We start from the raw sequence: 19773 nt of genomic DNA, 5'->3' as shown, positions 1-19773 counted from the left end.
CTCAAGTTTCTCAGGTTTGTTTGGAGAACAAAGACATGTGCAACTGGTCAAGCGTTCACCCCCCCCCCCCCCCAACAATTATGCTTTCTGTTGTCATTAGGTCTACTGTAAAATTTGTAATCTGTCAGTGAACTAAAATAAATATGAAAAATGAGCTGAAGCAACAAATGAAAATTTGTACCAAGGCTTGGATTCGAACTCAGGTCTCCTGCCAAGTAGGCAGATCCAGCAGCTACTATGACACCCTGGTACAGTGGCTCCAAATTCCCATTCATGCCTCAGCGCACTTCGTATCCCCCGAAACTCAACAGCACTGCAGAGGCTCTCTAACTATGTTGGAAAAGCACCTCCACATTAAACGAAATGGGGGGGTGGGGGTGGTATAGGTGCTTTAATCAAGTTCATTTGATTGGGACTGAGGGATGGTTTAAAGGCAACTTTTTTATGCTGTTATTGAATAACTTGAAAACTGCAGCTCCTAGCAAAAATGTTTCCCAGTGCAGAATTTAAATACATTAAATTTCCTACAGGAAAAGGTCTTATTCGTTTTATGTTTTTTTTAATTTTTTTATGGTATACATTTTTTATGGTATACAATTAATGTTTACTGTTAAATGAGTTGGATTAATAACAACTATTAAATACGGGTACCATGTCAAAGAGCAACAGAGCGATATAAAAGAATAAATTGTGTTCTGGGGGTTTAACAGGGTAGAGAGGGAGTGAGTGGGAGGTGGGAAGGAGGCAAAGCAGAAGTGCAATGAAATGTAGGTTACTGGATTGTGGCCATGCAATTCTCTCCTTCATAGGTCTACAAATTGAAGCGCACGTAGATGATTCCGCACTATCTACCCCACTATGTCACAAGATGAAACTACAGGATTTTGTGTAAAGTTATACCAATCCAGTTCAGCTTGCTTTACGAATCACTGGTGATGCAGTGCATTGACATGCTCAGGAGTTTTTATTACAAAGTGCATTATCACTGTATAGAATACAGATATATGTTACTAAAAATACTAATGCAAGAAATGCATATAGACAGAATTCATGTAAATCTCTGCAAACTGTTCTATACTGCTAGAGGAATTATTAGTCATCTTGTACAGCAGCTTTACATTCTTCTGGGAAAGGCAGCTTCCACTGAGTACAATTAGCAGTTACTATAAACAATGGCTCATGACCGCAAAATTTGTAATTGTGATGTTGTCGGTGACCTTTGCAGTGTTGGTGGGAAAGGGATTGGATTGGAAAATGTGGACCTTGCTGCTGTCTATTGTTGACGGTATACTGTAAGGCAGTATCACTGTGTTGTATTCACTTGGTGGTGAATTAATGAGTTATCGGAAAGTTACTGCACTTATCACACCATTAATTGTATTAGTGGTAAACTGCATAAATTTCTCATGAATTGCTGGCACTTGTAGAGTGGGCTGCAGAGAGTGGAGCCACTTACCATACATCCACAATCACAATATATCATCCGAAGAGGGTGTGGATATGACTAATGAAAGGGGACTGATTATGTTCAAGACCATCACAGTAACCTGCTGTAATGCATTGCTTGACTTACACTGAAATATCTGAAGTTATGTAACACCTCGGGATCTACTTCTGTTGCAGAGGGAGACAATTTACATCTCTGAGCCGTTTCAGATATTGGGAGAGCTGGAGCTGGGGTGATGCATTTGTTACACCTCATGCTGTGAAAATTATTCCAGCCAAAGGCAGTGGGGACAATGATATCGATGTTGTCGAATACATACTGACAGCATGTACACTGTTGACAGGCTCTTCAGTGTGGTAGGCAGTTGACAGATCCAGTTGCTGAATTTTTTTTTTACATAATAGCCCACTAAGCAATGGCAAATAAGTACTCATTAATCAACTGACAATAACTCCGCTATGTAAACGCTCAGTGAAGGTCCCCCCCCCCCCCCCCCCCTGCTCAAATAAGAGAATTGTACTGGAGATGATGTGGAAGTATAGTCTGTTTAAACTGAAATACAAGCACCACTCATGGTGTGGAAGTTGCCTGTTCTGGAAGAACGTTACAGCTGCCATATAGAATGCTTAAGTATCAACTTCCCCTCGAGCACTGTAGAACAGTGAGCAGAAATTTATGTAGAGTCCACCCATTTGCATTTCTTGTGTTAGCATTATTGGTAAAAGCAAACAATGAAAAACTTCAGGTCGGAACAACAACAATGTAGGAAAAGATAGATTGCTACTTACTGTAAAGAAGACAAGTTAAGTTGCACACAGGCACAATTAAAAGACACTTACATAAAGCTTTCCGGCCATCACAGCCTTCATCAGTAAAAACACACACACACACACACACACACACACACACACACACACACACCATTCATACACACAAGCAAGCACCCCTCCTGCACACATGACCACCAACTCTAGCATCTCAAGCCAGAATGGAACTATCATATGGGATGCTAGAAGCAGTCTGGAGGAGGCGGGGACGGGGAAGGGACAGTAGTGTACGGGTGGGGAGGGAGACCGATGCAGTCTGGTAGTGGGTGTCAGGACTAGAATACCAACAGGTACAGTGCCAGGAGGTTGTTTGGCACCGAGGTGTGGAAAAAAGGAGCAGAAAAATGGGGAGGAGCGGGGAAAGACGCGCAGACGCATTGGCAGAAGGCAGAAAATAAACAGAGTGGGAGACGAGAATGGGGAGGAGACGACAGGAGAGAGCGGGTGGAAACTATTGGGTGGAGAGTGTGGGGACAGTATGTTACTGTATGTTGATGGCGGGATAGTTCCTGCAGTGAATGTATCGTAAGGCAACTTCCATTTGTGCATTTCAGAAAAGCTGGTGGAGGGAAGGATCCAGATGGCCTGGTTAGCGAAGCAGTCATTGAAATAAAGTGTATTATGTTCAGGTGCAAGTGTCACAGGTGATCCACTTCGCTTTTAGTCACAGTTTGGCATCCTGTTGGATAACTGGTTGGTATTCATAACAATATAAAAACATGTGCAGCAGAGATGGTAAATTACATGTCTGCTTTCACAGGTGGCCCAGGCCCTGATGGGGTAGGATAAACCTGTGACAGGACTGGAATAGGTAGGGCTGGGTGTGTGGATTGGGCAAGTTTTGCACCTGGATCTTCCACAGTGATATGATCCTTGTTTCAAGGGGGTTGGGATTAGGCGTGGTATGGGGATGGACTAGGATGTTGTGGAGGTTGGGTGGGTGAAGGAATACCACTTTAGGAGGGGTGGGAAGTGTCTCAGGTAGGATGTCTCTCATTTCAGAGCATGATGATAGGTAATCAATGCCCTGGCAAAGGATGTGGTTCAGTTGTCCCAGTCCAGGTGGTACAGGGTGATGAAGGAGACACTCCTTTTTGGCTTGGGAGTGGTGGGAGGACTGGGGATGTGTGGGAAAATGGCAGGGGAGATCTGTTTGCAGACTAGGTCCGCGAATAATACCTGTCTGTGAAGGTCTTGGTGGCTACTGAGCAAGTGAGTTTTTGTCATTGCAAATATACTGTCCCTGGGTGGTCAGGCTGTATGGGTGGGATTTTTTGGTGTGAAAGGGATGAAGACTGTCAAAATGCAAGTATTATTGGTGATTTGTGGGTTTAATGTGGACAGAGTTGCAGATGGGACCATCAGAGAGGAGGAGGTAAACATCTAGGAAGATGGCATGCTGGTTGAGGAGGAAGATGTGAAGCAGATGGGAGAGATGATGTTGAGGTTGTAAGGGAATGAAGACAAGGTGTCTTGGCCCTGAGTCTACATCATACAGATTTCATCAATGAACCTGAACCAGACAAGGGGGTTTGATGTTTTGGGAGGGTAAAATGGTCGCGTCTAGATGGACCATAAAAAGGTTGGCATAGGAGGGTGGCTTGTGGGTGCCCATGGCTGTACCATGCATTTGTTTAAATACCCTCTCTTTAAATGAGAAGTAGCTGTGCATTAGGATAAAGTTATTAGAGTGTACAAGGAATGAGGCAGTTGTTTTGGAGTCTGAAGGACATCGGGAAGAGTAGCGTTCAATAGTGGTAAGATCATAGCCTTAAGGAAAGTTGATGTATAGGGAGGTGGTGTCAACAGTGATAAGTAGAGATTCAGGAGTAAAGGAGTGGGGATGCTAGAGAGCCATTGAAGGAAGTGGTTGGTGTGTCTGACATGGGAGACCCCATTGTGGCTTGTTATTGTGCCCCCACCGAAAAAATTTCGGCCCTCATTGACTAACACTTCCAACCAAATGCCCGTAATCTAGCCTCCCACTCAGGGTCAAGGCAACCTGTCATTGTTCCTTCACAACCTCAACACCTTCTCTCCCAGCCACTTCATGTGGCTCTCCTCAACCCAGCATACCATCTTCCTAGATGTTGACCTCTTGCTCTCTGCACTTTCATCCACATTAAACTCACTAACAGTACCTGCATTCTGACAGCTGTCATCCCTTTCACATCAAAAAATCCCTTCCATATTGCCTGGCCACTCAGGGACAGTGTATCCGCAGTGACAAAAACTCCCTTGCTCAGTAAACTTACGGTTTCACCAAAGCCTTCACAGACGGGCACTATCCCTTGAGACCTAGTCCACAAATAGATCTCCCCTTCCATTTCCCCTCACATCCCCAACCCTTCCACCACCCCCAAGAACCAGCCACAAAGGAGTGTCCCCTTCACCACCCAGTACCACCCTGGGCAGGATCAACTGTACCACATCCCTCGTCAGGGCTTTGATTATCTATCGTCATGTTGTGAAATTAGAGACATCCTACCTGAAATAGTATCCATCCCTTCTAAAGTGCTGTTCCGTCACCTGCCCAACCTCCACAACATCCTAGTCCATCCCTATGCCACTCCCAGTCCTTGCCACAAGGATCGTTTTCCTGTGGAAGACCCAGGTGCAAGACCTGCACAATCCACCCAGCCATCATTTCCCATTCCAGTCCTGTCACGTGTTTATCCTACCCCATCAGGGTCTGGGCCACCTGTGAAAGTAGCCCTGTCATTTACCAACTCTGCAGCAACCATTGCACATCTTTTTATATTGTTATGATTACCAACCAGCTGTCCACCAGGATGAAAGGCTAGTGCTAAACTGTGCCCAAGAGCAGAGTGGATCACCCTGTGGCAAAACACGCAGCTTAACATCACACACTTTATTTCAATAGCTGATTCACTACCTGAGCCACTGGATCCTTCCCTCCACCACCAGCTTTTCTCAATTGCGCAATCTCTGCACCCATAATTATTCTGGCCTCAACCTATGGTAACATACAGTCTCTGTTCATTTTTCCCCCCCTCCCTGTCCCACAACCTCCTGACACTGTACCTGTTGGCATTCTAGTCCCGACACACACTACCAGACAGTGTCTGTCTCTCCCTCCACCTGTACACTACTACTATTCCCCACCCCCTCCAGACTGCTGCTTGCGCCCCACATGATAGTTGCATTCCGGCCTGAGATGATGGAGTTGGCAGCCATGTGTGCACGAGGTGTGCTTGCTTTGTGTGTATGTGTATGTGTGTGTGTGTGTGTGTGTGTGTGTGTGTGTGTTCTGTGATGAAGGCTGTGGCTGAAAGCTTTATGAAAGTAGCTTTTAATTGTGCCAGTCTGTAACTTAACGTGTCTTCTTTACAGTAAGTAGCTATCTGTCCTTTCTTACGATGTTAGTATTGCTGGTAACTCATATCCGTATTCCGCATAGTGTTTAATGCACTTTGGGGAAAATGAACATGTGCCGGGCACACAGCCAGTGATTCAAAAGGCACACTTCAGAGGGTCAGTATAACTTTGTAAAAAACCCTGTAGATACTTCTTTTGACATAGTGGGGTAGATAGCTTCAAGAATCAACTGTCCACTCTTCAGTTTGCAGACCTATGAAGAAGTGAAGTGCATGACCACAATTCGGTGACACATCTTACATTGCAGTTCTACCCTCTACCCATGCCCCTTCACCCTGTTACGCGCCCATAATACAATTTATTCCTTAACACAGCCCTACTGCACTTATACATGGTACAGATTTTAATATTTGTTCTTAACCTACTTCATTTAACAGTAAACAGTAATTTTATATCATATTAACAGAATCTTCCATCGGTTCTTGGTAGAACAACATTATAATAAATGAAAAGCACCAGTTTGCTTTTGTTCTACAATATTACTTTTATTGTTAACTGGTTTTCGGCTTACAAGGCCGTCTTCAGCAAATGTCTGAAGATGGCCTTGTAAGCCGAAATCCGGTTAACAATAAAAGTAATATTGTAGAACAAAAGCAAATTGGTGCTTTCATTCAGTAATTTTATATCTTAAAACACTATTTATAATAATCTGCACTTCTGCATCTCCTGTATTGCGGAAACTTTTAGCCCTAAACAAAAAATGAATAGGACCTCTTTTGTGGAAAATTTAATGTAGTTTGATTTTATACTGGGAAACATATTTGTTACAAGCTGCTATTCAAGAAAAACACAAAAAAAATTATCTTTAAACTCCCCCCGTCCCACTAGTGAGGATTTTTGTTATGTTGTTCATGGTGTTCCCTTCTACCATTGTACAAAAATTTGTAACTACCTTACTTTTTTCCCCCTTTGCGACCTGTTTGGTATTTGTTGATTGGGTTAATGTGCCAAAAGGTCTAATTTTTACTAACTTCGCAGTCACACTGTACAAAAACAACTTACAAAGAAATTCCTTTAGTGAGCAAGCAATGATGTTCTATTCTCACGACTAGGTGGATCCAACATACTGTTTGTTATACCTGTAAGATTAGAAGAGGTTGCTGCTCAATAGCAAAGTTCATAATCGTCATCTAGGTCACACTTACAAGCCACATAACCAAGTGTGGTGGCAGGTAGTTCTGGTACCAGTGACTAATTCTCCCTTCCTAGCTGACTCTTCCCAGAAAGAGCTCACTTGAAATTCCAACAGTAAACCTCTTCATGATGAACAAGTATGTCTGCCACTGGAGTTTGTTAAGCATATCTGTAATGCTCACTCTCTCTTCTATCAGTCCTACATGGTAAGGATACCAGACTGATGAACAATACTGGAGAATTGGTCAAACAAGAGCCTTGTAAACCACTTCCTCTGTGGATGAGTTACAGTTACTTAAGATTCTTCCTATGAATCTCAGTTTAGCATCTGCTTTTCCTACCACTTGTTTTATGCGGTCATTCCAGTTACAGTTGCTCTGGACAGTTACAACTAGATGTTTATATGCACAAAATGTTATTTATTTACATCTAGGAACAACTTGTAGAGCCTGCACCATTCATCAATGTTCTGCAGGTCATTCTGCAAACCGATACTGTCTTCTGCCATTACTACTTTCTTACAGACAACCATGTCATCAGTGAACAGTCTTAAAGAGCTTCTGACATTTTCTACTAAATCATTTATAAATATTGTAAACAGTAATGGTATTATCACACTTCCTCAAGGTACTCCGGAAATTACCTTTACATCTGTCGATTTTCTTCCTTTAAGAGACACATTTTGATTTCTGTCTGCAAGTAAGTCTTGAGTCCTGTCATAAATCTGGTCCAATACTCTATAAGCCAATATTTTTTCACTAAACAACAGTATGAGCTGGGGTCAAATGCCACCCCAAGTCAAGGAACACAGCCTCAACCTAAGTGCCACTGTCTGCAGTGCTTTGGATCTTGTGGAGGAACAGAGCAAGCTGAGTTTCACAAGATCTCTGTTTGTGGAATCCTTGTTGATTTTTATATAGGCAATTTTTGTTCTCCAAAAATATTGTAATTCCATATTTCTTAATTCTACAACAGACTGACGTCAGCAATATAGGCCTATAATTATGTGCATGTGTTCTATGACCATTCTTGAAAATGGGAAATAACAGCACTTTTTTCCAGTCACTAGGTAACTTTTGTTGCTGTTAGAAGAGGAACAAGTTCTTTCGCATAATCTTTGTAGAATTTTATAGGTATCTCATTTGGCGCTGATGCCTTTCCACTACTAAGTGATTGTAGTTGCTTCTATATTCCACAATCGCTTATCTCGGCATCTACCATTTCGATGTTCATACAGTGACTGAAAGGAGGGGCTGTGAAATGATCTTCCATGGTGAAATGAATTCGGAAGACCAGATTTAGTATTTCAGCCTTCTCTCTTTGAGTGCCAGTATGGTCACTGAGTGAATGAAGAGGATTTTCAACCGCTTACTGATATGATGCAGGACCAAAACCTCTAAGGGTTTTCAGTCTGATTGGTTGACAAAATCACCACCACCACCACCACCACCACCACCACCAATAACAACAACAACAATGAATTCAGAAACAAGATGAGGAATGTACTCATATGGAGTTCAAACCAATTAAAAATAGGACTATCATGATCAAAGCAGTGGAAGCTAGATTCTTTGTTTATCATTTAAAACCAATAAACAGCTCTGAACATGTCTCCTCACTATAAACCACGTACACTCATGAATAATGAAATTAGGACATCTACCTAGCACCCCTATCTACCCTAGACGATAGAAGTGATATGCCACAGCATAGACTCCCAGGACATCGAAAGTGTTGGGTAGCTATCCATGATCTATCTACTGGAAATCACAACACACAGGAAATGAATGAAGCTGGGTTGGAGAAAAGCACAGCTGACTCAAAAGCATCCCAGATATACTCAATAGGACTGTGCCTAGTAGCATGAGGTTGTATAAGAAGCCTCATGCCGAGGCATGTTCCTCCAACTGTTCTGACAAGTCAGGAGTGACCCCACACGTCCAGACAATCTTTCACCATGCTTTGACCATTCAATGAATATGTTCTTACATCTATGTACATTCTTACAACATGAAATGCATTTTTTGAATTACACAAGTGGAGTAGTGGCTTCTGTTCCCTATATCAAGGACATGGTTTTGGATAATATGATTAATCACTGGTTGCTGTAATCCATTATTGCATTGGCAATAGATCTGCTGTACTGTGTTCTCTGCAACTGTTGTTACAATCCGTAACATTTATGGTGACCCCTGCCATCAACACGATGTTCAGTGTGGCAGCTTACTATGTGGTGTAGTTTTCTGCAATCAATGCTACTCAGGACACACCCTTTCCATTGTTACAAGAGCAGTCTCTCTCCAACACAGTAAAAATATTTTCTTCAGGGAGGATACCTACCGCAGCACTAACTATCGTGCTGGTAAGGATATTGTGCTTACATAATATATCAAACCAAAGAGATTTTTAGTTCTGCTATATGTGAACGTACATCACACATCCATCAACTGCATATGAGTGGCTGCCTTTTCTCCTTTATATCAATTAAACACAAAAAATGAATTTTTCTGGTATGTGTACTTACAGCATTGTCTGGATGGAAGATATAGGAAGCAGGAGAATTGTCAACAATTACAACTTTTTGCAAATCACGTCCCAGTTTATTAAGATCTTTCACGTAATTGCCTCTATGAAACACACAAGACTCTCGAAATAATCTCGATCTGAAAACACCCCACCTATCCAGCAAGTCAGCCACAGGATCAGCATACTGAAAAAAAGAACACAGAGACAGTAAGGATAAATTAGATATTGGAAATTATACACTATTTAAAAATCTCTCTATATCTGCTTAAAAACCGATAAACCAATTGCAAACACTTTGTGTGTGTGTGTGTGTATTTTGATTAACAAATGTGACACTTCTTTGATATTACTTCAGTACAGTCTTCACATGGTATGTAACCTACATAAAAAACAAACGTCAGAACTTCGTAATTTTTCTGAATTTCGATACCTTGAGTGTCTCAATCTATTGCGGTCTCTTAAACTACATTTTTTGTAAGAAAATCTCCTGTACACACACACACACACACACACACACACACACACACACACACACACACACCAAACAAATGTGGTCTCTGATCAATTAATGAACTGTCATACATGGGTCACTTGAAGGAAGCTTTCCTAGGATCCATGTGGTGTCACCGCCAGACACCACACTTGCTAGGTGGTAGCTTAAATCGGCCGCGGTCCATTTAGTACATGTCGGACCCGCGTGTCGCCACTGTGTGATCGCAGACCTAGCGCCACCACAAGGCAGGTCTCGATATACGATAGAGCACTCGCCCCAGTTGTATGACGACATTGCTAGCGACAATACGGACAAAGCCTTCCTCTCATTTGCCGAGAGTTAGTTAGAATAGCCTTATGCTAAGTCCATGGCTACGACCTAGCAAGGCGCCAATTGTAACAGTGCATGTATCTTACGAGTCTCATTTGTATAGCCAAGAGAGATGTATCACCAGGAATAAATAAAGTTAAGTATATTCCAAAGCTACGTATTTTCTTGATAGCAGTCATAACGTATCTTGTTCCAGACTTGACGCCAGTCGGCGTGTGTGTACGCGTGCCTTTCTTTCGGCTACTTCAGTGTGGCGTAACAGTCTTGTTACGTCACAACAATCCATAAACCTGCAGCCCCTGGTTTGGTTTAGATACAATGAAGACATCTATGCCGTATGGACTCTTAGTGACGCTGACCTGTTAAAAATTCCTGGAAGCTCCAAATGTATTTTCCAATTAAATTTCACATCCATTTCTGAATCCCACGCCAATTTTCTTGATGTTGATCTCGTCCTCACCAAAGACAAGCTACACACTTCAACATACTAACAAACAACAGTAATTACATTCTGACAGTTGGCATCTTTTCAATGTCAAACGTTCCCTCCCATACAGCCTAAGTATTTGAGGCAAACATATTTTTTCAGATGCAAGCTCTTTACAGCAAAACACCACTATTCTCACTTCAGCCTTCACTTGACATAAGTATCCCACCAGCCTAGTTCAAAAGCAGATTTGCCGGCCCATCACATCTAATCCTGGTTCTACTGATCCTTCCAAAAAACAACTAAGGAGTACACCACTTGAAACCCAGTATTATCCTGCTCTTGAGTGTATTAATCAGCTACTTCAACAAGGACATGACCTCCTAAAATCATGCCATGAATTGAGGTCCTTTCTGTCCGAGGTTTTGTCCGCCACTACCAGAATGGCTTTTCATCGGCTCCCCATCTCTGCAATATCCTTGTCAGATCCTATGCTGCTCCTGCACTCATCTCCCCCCCCCCCCCCCCACACACACACGGCTCCTGCCCCTATGACTGTCCCTGCTGCAAGACTTGGCCTAAACATCACAATCTGTACCGGCCAGGTAACTGGCAAAAAATGTACTATCAAAGGGGCGAGCCACCTGTGAAATGACCCATCATATACCAGCTGTTATGTAAACACAGTCTGGTCTTTCAGATCAGCATGATCACTACCAAATTATCAGTTAGGATGAATAGGCATAGGCAGAGGGTCTATACTGACAACACACAATATCCTGTTGCAGAGCATGCACTACAACATGGCAGTCCTGACCCTGGTGCCTGTTTCACCACACGTGCAATCTGCATTCTTCCTCCATACATCAGTTCCTCAGAACTCTCCAGATGGGAACTGGCACTACATGTCCTCAGTCCTCATCACCACCTGGCCTTAATTTTTGTTAATTTATTTGGTCTCAGCATTTCTTCATAGTAACTATTCCTTTCTTCACTCTGTTTTAGTTTTCTACATCTTTCAGTATCTGACCTGTCTATTTTTCACTGTCCTCTTCCAACATCCATCACATACAATGCACTTAGCTTTTCGCTCTTATTAACTCATGCACGATATTTTAGCAGTAATTTCTGTCTTGCATATTAACCTACCTTCCACCTTTAAGCTTTCATTTTTTTCCAATCTTGCCCAGTGCAGTCCCCAACCATCAGTCTTTCCTTCTCATCCTGTCTAGTAAGTCTCCCTTGACCTGTGGTCCTTCAGCCCTCTTGCTTCCCCTTCAACCCTTCTGCCAGAAGAAGGAGCCACTGGCTCCGAAAGCTTGCATACATAACACTTTATTCGTGTATTCTTCTACTGCCACTTTTTTTATCTATCCAATTACATTACATACTGAGAACTGCAACTTCATCTGTATTATTTTAACTTACAGAAAGGTTTTTGAAATACAGTATTCTAAGGATAACTGCATCATAATGTGAATTTATTTAACGAAAGGTCAAAATCCTCGATTACCATGTCATGTGTACGTAGATGCAAGGGAGAAAATAAAGGTTTATGTACACAAGCACTCCAGAAATTATGCCAACCCAGACTACCAACTCTCTTGTTCATAAAGAAAGTGCACTTAGTGACACTTGATACTTTTGCAGAGAATCATTTTCATACATTACAGCAAACACCAGGATTGTGAAAGTATCAGATAATCACACTTGTATGGAAATAATCACACACAGCATTTTTTAAAAAAGGGATGAATGTCCAAAATCAATAAAACCAGTCGAAACAAAAGTGGTATTGTCAGGATTGCCCCAGAGAAGTGTGACAGGACCACTCTCATTCTCTATACACATAAATGATATGGTGGACAGGATGAACAGCAATTTGCGGCTGTTTGCTAACAACACTGTGGTGTGTGGAAGGTGTCATCCTTGAGTCACTGTACAGGGATACAAAATGACTTACAGGCAGAGGTCCCAGTGGTGGGATCGACTTTTTGAGACCATAGGTTAAGGTCCCAGGTATCACATCTGGTGGATCCTTGTGTGTGAGCAATTGATGACAATTTTTTTTTTTAAATTTTGCGTTATGCTCTGCAGCTTTAATAAAGAAACATTATACAAATTGGTTGCACAGAGTAATAGAGGACGTGCATTCAAATCTCATTGGGTGCTTTGAAATTTTTTATTTTTAACTCTTGATTGAAATTACTTTGATCATAATTTTTAATTCAGTTAACTGGTTTAAATATATATTTCTATTCCACTGTTACATCATTTTAATCACTGTCTTTAAGTTTTGCAATAGCTCTAATTTTTTCTTCCTGTAATTCTCTTTCCATTTTGAATCTTTGTGCATGCGATTTTAATTATTCCCATGTATTAACATAGTTTTAATTTCTTCCGTTTCATCATCCTACACTTCGTCCATGTTACTGCATTCATTATTTTTATTCTATCCACATCTACATCTATACTCTGCAAACCACCATGAAGTGCATATGTCCTATTTTACCAGTTATTAGGGTTCTTCCTGTTCCATTCACATATGGAGTGTGGGAAGAATGATTGTCTGAATGTCCCTGTGAATGCTTTATTTATTCTAACCTTATCCTCAAGACCCCTAGTGAGCAATGCATAGGGGGTTGTAGTATATTCCTAGTCATTATTTAAAGCCGGTTCTTGAAACTTTGTTAACAGGTTTTCTCTGGATAGTTTACATCTATCTTCTACAGACTGCCAGTTCAGTTCCTACAGTATCTCTGTGACACTCTCCCACAGATCAATGCTGCCCTTTACTATATGTGTTTAGTATTCCATTAGTCCTATTTGGAACAGGTCCCACATAATGAGTGATTTGTAAGCAATCTCCTTTGTAAATTGATACCCCAACATCAAAGGTCTGATATGCCTCATTTTGTTTGAATTTTGTTTTAGGTATAATCCCTTCTTTTTTTAAAAGCTTTATCTGCACTATTTCGGCCAGAATTCTACAAGAATATTACATTTATGACACCACTGCACAGTCAATATAAAAAGATTATTTTGTCTTTTGTTTTCCAACCAACAGAATGGCATTTTCCAATGTTTCTATATTATGATAGATAAAAAAATTAAATTCCCAAGCAGAAAGATTCCAACTGGAAAAAGAATGATGGGAGGGATAAATGAGAGCAACTGAAGAAATTAATACGGCGATTAAAATGATGTGACAGAGGAATCTACATAAAGATAATACATTCAAGCCAATTAATTGAACAAAAATAATGATCAAAACCATTTTTATAGAGATTTAAAAATCCAAAAATCCAAAGCACTTTATGAGATTCAAATCCACAACCCCTTGTTTATGACTCTTGTACTCATAGCCATTATGCTATGCATCCAAATTGTACAACGTTTCTTTTAGATCTGTGGAGCATCATGCAAAATTCCGAATTTTTTTTCACTGATTACTCGCAAATGAGTGCCAACTAGAGTGAATGGCTGCAGGGTGTGATACATGGGACCTTAGCCTATGTACCATATAGATGGTTTCGGGAAAGTTGATCCCACCGCTGGGGACCTTGCCTTGTTAAGACAGAATTTCAAGTTGGTGGGATGAATGGCAGCTTGCTCTAAATGTTGAAAAATCTAAGTAGGATAAACAATCCTGTAACAATCTAGCACAGCATTAGTAATATGATGCTTGACAAAGTCACATTGATTAAATACTAAATGGAAGGTTGCAAAGTGATAACAAATGGAATGAGCATGTGAGGTTGGTAGTCAGGAAGACAAGTGTTTGAGTTTGTTTTATTGGGACAATTTTGGGAAAGTTTAGGTCACCCATAGCGTAGATGGCATACAGAATACTAGTGCGACCCATTCTTGAAGACTGCTTCAGTGTTTTGGAAAGGAAGACACCAAACTAGTTGAGAGGTATGCTGATAGATATGTTACCGGTCGGTTCGATTAGCACGTAAGTATTATGGAAAAGCTACGTGAACTCAAATAGGAATCACTGGATTGAAGTCGATACTATTTTCGAGGGGACTATTGTGGAAATTTAGAGAACTGGCATTTGACTCAGACTGCAAATTGATTCTGCTGTCACCAACATATACTTTGTGTAAGGGCCATGAAGATAAGATGAAGAGAAATTAGGGTTCGATTGGAGGCTTATCGACAGTCGTATTCACCTCACACTATTTACGAGTGGAACAGGAAAGGAAATGACTAGTAGTGGTCCATGGTACTCTTTGCCTTGTACGTATGGTGGCTTGCAGAGTATGTACGTAGATGTATAGCGCATTTAAAATTAGTTGCGACCTTTGATGTTTGACTCAGCAGAGGAGACATGATGGGTTTGCCCAAGTAAAACCAATGGTGAGCCAACTTTCCGTACCAGGCCACAGGCAAATTGGATGGTATAGCGCCCTTGTTGTCATGCCATGGATACACAGTTTTATTTATTTATTTACATGTCAGGTTCTGTAGGACCAAATTGAGGAGCAAATCTCCAAGGTCATGGAACGTGTCAGTACATAAAATTACAACACAAAAATAATAACAGATAAAAATAAGTTATGCACAGGAAGTTGGTGGTGGGTTGGCGAGTGGGGGGTGGGAGGAAGTGGTAAGACAGAAAATGGAGGAGATGGCACAGTGCTACTACAGAATGTAGAAGTTAAAATAAGAAACTAAAGAATACAGACCACAGGTTATTGTATGCGGATAGGCACAGAAATCTGTTGACTGGAAAGCATGAGGTAATAAACACACGATGAGAATACAAAGAAGAAAGGTAACCACAGGGAAGATAAAATACTATTACATTACACAGCAGAACCTCATATTACTGAGACCACAATTCCGAAATTACAAAAGATCATTCAACATTTGAAAATTACAAAGCACCTGGAAGAGAGGAAGTTATAGATGAGTCCCTGTAGGATAAAATTACTCTTCAAAAAAGATACATTATCACTGGTTTAATATGGCCCAGGAAAAAATCCCAAGAAAATGGATCCTTCAAATTATCCAGGCTACATAATCAGGGATTAAGATGTGCAGCTCCAATGACAGGATCTCTGCCTTGCAGAACGTAACATAAAAGTCTTTGTGGTACTGGTATAACAGGCTAGTCTCATATTCAGAGGCAATTCTGAGAGAGCACAGTGTGCTTTTACACATGATAGACCTACTACATACAAAGAACATTTTGGCGACTGGTCGTCTTACTTGCTTAATTATTTGGGATGTATGGCCACGAGCCAAGAAACTTTTTACTCTGACATTTTGTCAACAGCTGCGCTGGACATCATTAGAGATGCTCCTGGTTTCACTGAGTCTTGTCAACTAACAGGTCAAACATCGGAGAGGGACATAAATACTCTGAAAAGGGTGTGTTTTATCTTTGACAAGGATTAACTTTGTTGGTAATGTTAATACTTCTATCATGGCTCCTTGTCTCAGTATTAATTTTGTTATTCACTGACCCAGCAGAATAAGAACACCTCTAAAGATGTTCAATGCAGCTCTGAACATGTCAGAAATGAAAGGAGCCAATAAACCATGACCATATAAATCAAAAGACTCACAAGAAACTGACTGATTGATTGGGGGAGAGGGCCAAACATCGAGGTCATCGGTCCCATTGGATTAGGGAAGGATGGGGAAGGAAGTTGGTCGTGCCCTTTCAAAGGAACCATCCTGGCATTTGCCTGAAGTGCTTTAGGGAAATCACACAAAACCAAAATCGGGATGGCCAGACATGGATTTGAAACTTATTCCTCGCTAATGCGAGTCCAGTGTGCTAACGACTGTGCCATCTCGCTCGGCACAAGAAACTAAGATCTACAACAGAGTAGATATTCACACTGAGCCAACTGCATGAAAAAGCTTTGCATTAGAAGATTAAAAGTGATGCAGTTTCACCCCCCGCCTCCCCCCCCCCCCTATGACTTAGCAGCTCCTTTCTCTACACCCATAACGTGCAGGTGTTTCCCAATGTCCCCATGCCCAGTCTTTAGCCCTACACTGAGTTTAATCTGTCTCCTGTTCGAACCCAGGATAAGAATTTCTCTTAAAACACGACTTTGGCGTTATTAGGTTGGCATATTTTTGTTTTTGGATCTTAATCTAATACTCTTCATGCTAACTACTTATCCAGCAATGTAGTTTAGTTTCGATTTAACATCACCTTCGTGAGGAGTGAGCAGGTATGCTCCAACAGTCATCGCCACTCCTGTCCTGGCCAGTCTATTAGCTACTTCACTGCCACTAATTCCTAAGTGAACACGGATCCACAGCAGGTTTGCCCAGTTGCTTTCCCCTTGCATTTGGTCTTTAAATATGTCTGCTTGTGTCTGTATGTGTGGATGGATATGTGCGTGTGTGCGAGTGTATACCTGTCCTTTTTTCCCCCTAAGGTAAGTCTTTCCGCTCCCGGGATTGGAATGACTCCTTACCCTCTCCCTTAAAACCCACTTCCTTTCGTCTTCCCCTCTCCTTCCCTCTTTCCTGATGAGGCAACAGTTTGTTGCGAAAGCTTGAATTTTGTGTGTATGTTTGTGTTTGGCTGTGTGTCTATCGACCTGCCAGCGCTTTTGTTCGGTAAGTCACCTCATCTTTGTTTTTATATATAATTTTTCCCACGTGGAATGTTTCCTTCCATTATAAAAATATTATGTAATACGCACCAAACACAAAATCATAGAGATCTCTGTTTTTCATTACACACTTTTCCGAATTTTGCGCAGTGTCTTACTTTTCATGTAAATATCACAATAACTAAGACCATTAACAAAATGGACACATCATCATGAACCTGACAAAGCTATAAGTAACGAAAAAATGAATTTTTTTACAGAGTAGTTTCTGTAAAATCACTTGACAAAGACTGCATGTGCGCACCTTGAGTCTGTCATCGTTAACCAGCCAAAAGGTGGAGAACAATTATTTTGCCTCCCCTTCTGAACAAATGAATGACCTTGCCCAGCACTTTGGACAAAAACTGGTCACTGTGCATCAGCCACCGTATCCTGTGCGAGCTATATCCCTTGACACTTCACTACACCTCCTAATGGCAACAGGCCCTGTTTCCTACACCAGTTCTGCACAATGTTTACAGCGAAGTGTGCCACTGTTCTTATGGCACTTGCAAATTTTCCAGGTATTACTGTGACTAAATTGTCTGCTTATCCTTTGCAAAAGTAAGGACTGCCTTGAGCACACTGGTTTTCGAAATGACATTAGAAGCAGCCATAAGAAAGCTTCAGATTCAAGGTAAACAGTGGTAAATCAGCATCGATTTCTGTATGTGATGACACTCTTATCGCCAGAAAACCACCATTAGAGAGAATGGTAACTGAGCTGGAAGTAGCAGCACAATCAAGAGAACTTGCGTTTAAAAAATATAAAACTAAGTACACACATTTCAAAACAAGGGTAAATAACAACCTTGATAGCCTCTCAGATGTAGATTTCAACTTTGGCAAAATTAATGTTTTCCAGGATATTAACCAGCACCTCAAAGTCATTTTATAAAGTACTGATTAGGTCTGTTGCAGCCTGTAAGTGTGAGGTAAGGGAACTAATGCTGCTAGCAACTTAGAATATGTGGTGGGAGAGGGGGAAGGACACCCATTGGGACATTCACAGAGATGGAACATGGACAATTACACAATTAAGAGTTGAGAGACTGTAAGGCTTTTAAAGAGTACAAGAATAAAATTGCTGAAATACCAAAAAAAGGGGCGCCAGAATGGAAACCAACTGGCAAACAGAGAGAGGAAAAACCCCAAAAGTTAAGGGCAGGTTATGTGGAGGGAAGTATGAAAGCTAAAAAAACACACACACACACACACACACACACACACACACACACACACACACACACCTTCTCCCTATATTGTATTCATTATAAGTTATTCACAACTCTACAATCCACAAAGGGTTAAAATTTAATAAAAAGAAGACAAAGATGACCTATTTGTAATAGTACTGTACTTCATATTAGAATTTATTCAAATGACAACAATAACTCATGTCTTAAAAGTATTTCTCAACTTTCATAACATGACATTGCAGAATCACAAGTGTAAATTCTCAGAACCAGCTAAGAGATAGACAGGTTTTCCTCAAAGTTCCAGTTTAATGAATGAATGTGTTTGAGAAATTTTCACTGTGCATAAAACCACAAGGGTTGCAATGAGGAAAAAACTGTAAAAAATTTTGAAGGATATTACATCTTTCTCAGCTCGCATGGTTTTCAATTTTGACTTAGGACATGGCATGTTTCTATTACAAGATAAGCCCAGTTCTATGCAGCTGTTAATGCATGCTACTTCATTAACATGCTCACCTTGGCCAAACTTGCAGTGAATAGTACACACTCGTAAAGTTCTCCCATCCTCTGAAGAAATTCGTCTACATATGGTCGCTTCAGGACATAAACTTGATGAACTGTTCCATCAATTTCCACAGGAACAACAAAGTCAGCATTGTTAATAGGCTGTAAAAAACCAAACCAAATATAATATGATTTTAATAGCAACACACACACACACACACACGCACACAAGACAGACATATCATATATTACTGAGCAGTTGTCATTATTTCGTGTCTTTACAATCAAATTATATTAAGTCATCACAAATAATGAAAACTCTTTCAGATTTAGAATCAGGATATCTGCTTTTCAAAAGCAACTCTCTCTTATCTGTTCTACTGGATAACACCAACAGACCAATTCATCTCTTCTTCCAATCTTCAAAATTATACAAAGGTCCTCCACTGAGAGAAAAGATAAGGCCTAACAAGTAGCCTCCACTGAGAGAAAAGATAAGGCCTAACAAGTAGCAGGGAAGCATACCAGTAACAGACAAGCAGATGCAAGTTGTCAACAATAATACAGGGTTATTCGAAATGACGCACCCATTTTTAAAAATTCATATGTATTCAAGAACAAATCCAAAACGAAGAAACTTTATACCAATGAAAAGAGGAAGTTTCAAAGTTTTTGGCAGGCAGCAATGGGCAGGTGGTGACGGTTTCAGAAGCACTCTATAGAGTTTGCGCGGCAATAGGGCCATCATTCCGTTTCACTGTCAGTTGTGGTGAGATGGCGACTGTGGACACAAGGTTTTCTGTGTTCTTGAGTTCACAAAAAATGAGTCGCAAATTGCAGTGTGGCAGGTATTTCATA

At 40.9% G+C, this 19773-nt stretch overlaps 1 protein-coding gene across 1 annotated transcript in view; it reads right to left on the bottom strand.

The window, feature by feature from the left end:
* Positions 1-19773, bottom strand: part of LOC124592084 (phosphatase Herzog) — a 57923-nt gene that overhangs the window by 20738 nt on the left and 17412 nt on the right. Inside the window, exons 4-5 of the mRNA XM_047131795.1 lie at positions 18928-19077; positions 9332-9517 (exon numbers count right to left, since the gene is read on the bottom strand). Coding sequence (XP_046987751.1) covers positions 9332-9517; positions 18928-19077 — 336 coding nt within the window. The remainder of the gene's footprint in view (positions 1-9331; positions 9518-18927; positions 19078-19773) is intronic.

Source organism: Schistocerca americana, chromosome 2 (genome assembly GCF_021461395.2).
Source record: "Schistocerca americana isolate TAMUIC-IGC-003095 chromosome 2, iqSchAmer2.1, whole genome shotgun sequence".
NCBI lineage: Eukaryota > Metazoa > Arthropoda > Insecta > Orthoptera > Acrididae > Schistocerca > Schistocerca americana.
Note: the sequence above shows the minus strand (reverse complement) of the source record. Positions and strands in the feature narration are given on the sequence as shown.